The sequence below is a fragment of the Eurytemora carolleeae genome, unplaced genomic scaffold (assembly GCF_000591075.1).
Source record: "Eurytemora carolleeae unplaced genomic scaffold, Eaff_2.0 scaffold32, whole genome shotgun sequence".
In the NCBI taxonomy this organism is placed as follows: domain Eukaryota; kingdom Metazoa; phylum Arthropoda; class Copepoda; order Calanoida; family Temoridae; genus Eurytemora; species Eurytemora carolleeae.
In genome coordinates, this window is record NW_019396068.1 from 51,571 (window position 1) to 57,784 (window position 6,214).

The 6,214-nt window shown below is 31.9% G+C and overlaps 1 protein-coding gene across 1 annotated transcript in view; it reads right to left on the reverse strand.

The window, feature by feature from the left end:
• LOC111710642 (opsin, ultraviolet-sensitive) overlaps positions 1–1,348 on the reverse strand; it is a 27,216-nt gene extending 25,868 nt beyond the window's left edge. Inside the window, exon 1 of the mRNA XM_023484760.1 lies at positions 336–1,348. Coding sequence (XP_023340528.1) covers positions 336–434 — 99 coding nt within the window. The 5' untranslated portion in view covers positions 435–1,348. The remainder of the gene's footprint in view (positions 1–335) is intronic.
• Positions 1,349–6,214: the final 4,866 nt, after the last annotated feature.

Consider the following 6,214-nt stretch of genomic DNA (forward strand, 5'->3'; position numbering starts at 1 on the left):
CCCCCCCCCCTGGCTAAAATCCTGAATACGCGCCTGCATGGGACAATTTTAAATCTAGGATAACAGGTGTGAAATCTGTAAAAATGAAATAATATTCTTTTTTTTTTAACCGACTGACAAAACATTGATCTGCTCTGGGTGGGTATAAAGGAATTGAGTCTTTGCCACAAAATCGGATTTCTAATTTCTACACCCTATCCTTTGTTAATCTACAATGTCGTAGATCTATAGATCATGAATTCTGTTAGATCACCATAGTATGCAAAGATATGGGGATTAGAAAATTTGAGTTTGTGGCAAAGACTAAATATTCCATTAATATTCCTTCGTATCACCTGATCAAACTGTAACCAAAGGTCTGGAACGTATTCGCTGAACCCTGGATACTCAAGCTCTAACTCAGCTTGACGCAGGTTCAAGTTCGTCAAGTTCATTTTTAGTCTTTATTCACTGTGTTCAAGAGATCTTTCAGATTAATCCTTTTTATTTATTTATGTTGATTTCACATTAAGAACTGTCAGTGCAGGTCCTATTTATAGATAAGGCCGCTACCAGCTTAGATTGTTGTTTTTTGTTGTTGCCTAAATCACTTTTTTGCGATATTTTTTAAACCTGTCTCGGTTTAAACTATAAATGGTGAGTCTCAACTCAAAACCAATTTCATCGGGGTTCAGTAAACTTGAATTCTTAGATGGGAGAGAAAGCTATTTCTACGGGGTTGAACCTGTTATTTTATTTGATTTTATTTTATTTTGGAATTAGAATTTTTTTTAATGTTTGGCACTCGATCGTTATCTCTTTTGATCTTTATCTTTTATAAAAAAGCTTTTATTTCACTGTTCAATCTCAAAAGAAAAATATTGTTGTTAGCTAGTTTATTTCGGACGGTGAAAATAGATACGTGTTTTTTTCTAGACAAAACGAAAACATTTTCACAATGGGACTTAAATCTTTAGCAATCTTTATTTTTCAGATTTTACAAAACTTTTGTGGGTGGGAAATAATTATGGTAAGCAATCTGTATAATTTAGCGAACCCATATCTGTGTATCCCAATTTTATTCCCAAAGTGAATAAGTGTACCCCTGAGAATGACAAAGGCAAAATAAGATTGAAAAATTTAGAAATTATGTTTTAAAACCAGACGCGGGTAAACGGCAGGAGTAACTATAACTAATAATGTAGACCTGCAGACAACGCCGGGTACTCCAACTATTATTTTAAATAGCTATATTTTTTGGCTTGGTGCAAGAATACAGAAATTAAGCGTAATATTTTACAGTAATTGATTCAAAATAACTTAGAATTAAGCGTAATATATTTACAACATTGATTCAAGAATACAGAATTAAGCGTAATATTTTACTGTAATTGATTCAAAATAATTTAGAATTAAGCGTAATATATTTACAACATTGATTCAAGAATACAGAATTAAGCGTAATACTTACAGCATTAATTCAAGAATACAGAAATTAAGCGTAATATTTTACAGTATGATTTAAAATAATTTAGAATTAATGAAATTCTTATTCATCATTCAATAAAAACATTTTTGTGAATTTCTGGATTCTCAATCCATGTTGTAAATATTACGCTTAATTCTGTATTCTCGAATTAATGTTGTAAATATTACGCTTAATTCTGTATTCTTGAATTAATGTTGTAAATATTACGCTTAATTCTGTATTCTTGAATTAATGTTGTAAATATTATTCTTAATTTTGTATTCTTGAATTAATGTTGTGAATATTACTCTTAATTCTGTATTCTTGAATTAATGTTGTAAATATTACGCTTAATTCTGTATTCTTGAATTAATGTTGTAAATATTACGCTTAATTCTGTATTCTTGAATTAATGTTGTAAATATTACGCTTAATTCTGTATTCTTGAATTAATGCTGTAAATATTACGCTTAATTCTGTATTCTTGAATTAATACTGTAAGTAATACTCTTAATTCTGTATTTTTGTATTAATGCTGTAAGTATTACTCTTAATTCTGTATTCTTGAATCAATGTTCTAAATGTAAATATTACGCTTAATTCTGAATTTTTGAATTAATGCTGTAAGTATTACTCTTAATTCTGTATTCTTGAATCAATGTTGTAAATAGTACGCTTAAATTTGAATCAATAGTAATATTAATAATTAACAGTTGAATATATATGTGAGCCAAGGCCTAATCTTACTGACCCTATTAAACTCCTTTGACAGTTTAACTTTAAAAACCTTTTTTCCTTGAATTTGGGATTGCTTTCATCCCTGTCTTCCCTGAACCAGGTTCGGTGTGTAACCTCAGTAAGTTCCAATAGAACTAAACCTGTTGCCGTGAGAAGAGAGAAGATCTCCTCGGACAGATATTCTCCTAACCTAGCTCCGACCTCTCCTCCACCACTCTTCAGCTTGCAGGGTTGGATCTTCAGGTAAATATATTATTGTTTTTAGATTTTAAAAAGTTTCCAGGCCCAAATTTTCGTTCAAAGTGTCTACTCTTTATTAATTAAAAATATGCCGTTGAGTATTTTTCTTAAACCTTTATTTTGTATAACGGCAAACAGTGCACATGTACAGAGCATTTTCAGAAATAGATCATTTTTAACAGAATTACATACTAGAAAATCAGTATTTGTGATTGATATCTATAGAGGAGACGAAAAATATTTCTTCTTAATACATGGCTACCCACAAATAATGAGGCTTGAAAAAGACGACTGTACGGCATATATCTGTCTGTTTCCTCATATTTTTCAATCCCTACATGTTACCTTGTTCGTTGCCAAATCAATTTATATTTAAAGATGTTCAGGTCGTATTCACAGTCTCATCCTTTGTGGGTGAACATGTAAGTTATCGCTTTAGTTTGTGCAATGTTTGGGGTTTATTTTAAATGCCATCAAAAATTAACCCTTTTGAATAGAATTAAAACGTGTTTTTTTAAATAAAAAAAGGCCATTTTGTGTATAAAAGGCTAATCCGAGGTGTTTTTATCCATGTTATATATCTAAATGTTACAGCCATGGTTGGACAAATTCAGGATTTTTCACAAAGAGTCAAAACTCAAAATGAAATAAACTTTAAGATATTTCATTAAATAAAAATAAACCGACAAATATCCTAAAACTATACATTTTTCTGTTTATGTAAGTAAAAAAGAATCATTTTTTAATTTACTAGTCGGGTATTTTAAATCTTCATTATGAAAGATTTAACTCTAATAACTTTAAAAACTTTTATCTTTCCGACTTGAATAGATTGATTGATGGATTGAATGATAAAACTAAAGGTCGTGAAAACGTAAATTTATATGGACAATTTACAGAGATAAAAATATTTCTTAAATTAATTCAAAATTCCAAGATTTTTATATTAATAAATCACCCTTCCCCAACACGCTATTGCTGCGTCTCTTCCTTTTAGACCATATGCAAATTTATAAATGATTTGATATAACTTTTTAACTTTATAATAACATTTTTTAAAAGTTTTTCAATAATTTTTTCTATCTTGAAAAATATCTTTGATCTTAATTTTCGGACTTTATTTTTTTTTCTATTTTTTTTCAATCAAAAACCACTGGAATAGTTTATTTATTGATGATACAAAGCAAATAGATTTATTGGACACTTAATAAATCACTTACTTAGGGAATGAATGTGTTCACACCGAACAATTGGTGTGTCTAATGTTTATTGAACTTGTATTTGAAGTCATCACTTGAGTCCAAAAGTCGTCTTCCTATTTCAGAATATTCTCAGGTTAAGTTTGATTCAGGGGCGTATTCAGGAATTTTTTCAGGGGGCCTTAAATCTGTTTTATTTCCAAGGGGGCTTACTGGCTCAGTGCCCATTTGGGTCCAAAAACTCCCAGAGACCATTGATTTTACTGATCTAGGGGGGGAGGCTCATCCCCATAGCCCCCCCCCCCTGAAAACGTATCTGGTTTGATTAGTATTTTTATTAAATTTAGAAAATATTTGTACTATATACAAGATCAAAGAAAGAAAACAATAAAAGAAAATAATCTGAATTTAAAGCTAAAGAATCCAGAAATTCCTCTTCTTTCAATACATGGGATGGGACTGCAGACAAATTGAACAATTAGAACTGACCCGATTTATCTTTTTTTATGTTTTCATCCTGATTAGCATAAAATAAATTTAATTTTTCTATCTCTATCCTGTATATTAAAACTTTCCTTTCATTTGGCATTCCTCCAACTCTTATATTCCCTAATTTTATCCTCATCTCATTTCTGTCAAAATGCATAGATAAAGATAGATTGCGCATAAGACGACATTTTTCATCTTGAAAGATATAAATGTACAGAGATGATTTAAATATATTCCTATTATATAGATTAACTAGGTCGGTTGTGAACATTGGCTGTTCTTATGTCATTGAGTACTTGTGGTGTACATGAGTTCTGTAGAGAGAAAGCTATCTATGTTTATTTATTTATCTATGGTCAAAACCAACATCATTCTGATCTTATGATGTTCTTATTCTCTCCTTCCATGTAATATTGTTTCTCCTCCCATTTTCATCCTAAATCACTTGATTCTCCATTAATTTTCATCCTACTCCTCTTGTTTCTCCTCACATTCTCATCATACTTCTCTTGTTTCTCCTTACATTCTAATCCTACTTCTCTTGTTTGTCCCCTCATTCTCATCATACTTCTCTTGTTTCTCCTCACATTCTCATCCTACTTCTCTTGTTTGTCCCCTCATTCTCATCATACTTCTCTTGTTTGTCCTCACATTCTCATCCTGCTTCTCTTGTTTCTCCTCTCATTTTCATCATACTTCTCTTGTTTCTCCTCTCATTCTCATCATGATTCTCTTGTTTCTCCTCACATTCTCATCATACTTCTCTTGTTTCTCCTCACATTTTCATCCTACTTCTCTTGTTTCTACTCTTATTATCATCATACTTTTCTTGTTTCTCCTCTCATTCTCATCATGATTCTCTTATTTCTCCTCTCATTCTCATACTTCTCTTGTTTCTACTCTTATTATCATCATACTCCTCTTGTTTCTCCTCACATTCTCATCCTACTTCTCTTGTTTCTCCTCTCATTCTCATCATACTTCTCTTGTTTCTACTCTCCTTTTCATCATACTTATCTTGTTTCTCCTCTCACTTTCATCCTATTTCTCTTGTTTCTCCTCTCATTTTCATCATACTTCTATTGTTTCTCCTCTCATTTTCATCATACATCTCTTGTTTCTCTTCTCATTTTCATCATACTTCTCTTGTTTCTCCTCTCATTCTCATCATACTTCTCTTGTTTCTCCTCTCATTTTCATCATACTTCTCTTGTTTCTCCCCTCATTCTCATCATACTTCTCTTGTTTATCCTCTCATTTTCATCCTACTTCTCTTGTTTCTCTTCTCATTTTCATCATACTTCTCTTGTTTCTCCCCACATTCTCATCATACTTCTCTTGTTTCTCCTCTCATTTTCATCATACGTCTCTTGTTTCTCCTCCCATTCTCATCCTACTCCTCTTAATTCTCCTCTCATTCTCATCATGATTCTCATGTTTCTCCTCTCATTCTTATAATTCTCCTCTTGTTTCTACTCTTATCATCATCTACTCCTCTGTTTTCTCCTCTCATTCTCACGTACTCCTCTTGTTTCTCCTCACATTCTCATCCTACTTCTCTTGTTTCTCCTCTCATTCTCATCCTACTCCTCTTGATTCTCCTCTCATTCTCATCATGATTCTCTTGTTTTTCCTCTCATTCTCATAATTCTCCTCTGAAGTCTGATCAGAAGCAGGAAGAAGAGAAGATCTTCAAGCTTAATTCTCAACATATTTATAGAATTTGTAATATATTTATATCCTGAGAATATCAGTAAATATATAATCTTCACACCCCTCTCGTTCTCCTGTCCAATTCCTACTTCTACCCCTTCTCATGTCTTTCTTAGGTTCTTGTAACAACGTTAAATTCAATCCTCCACTTCCTTTTATATTTCATATTGTTAACTTTGTTCAAACCCACCAAAATCTGATTTGAACCATCAACATAACCGACATTCCCGTTAATATATTTACGTCGTCTTTATTGAACTCTGGAATTAGACGCGGCGCGAAATTTTAAAGATTTGAATTTAAACCGAGCCAGAGAAACGGCCCGTGGCCGTACCGTCCGTTTTCACTCAGTTTCTCACTCTGTAAGTGTAGTATGTCTACTGCTAAG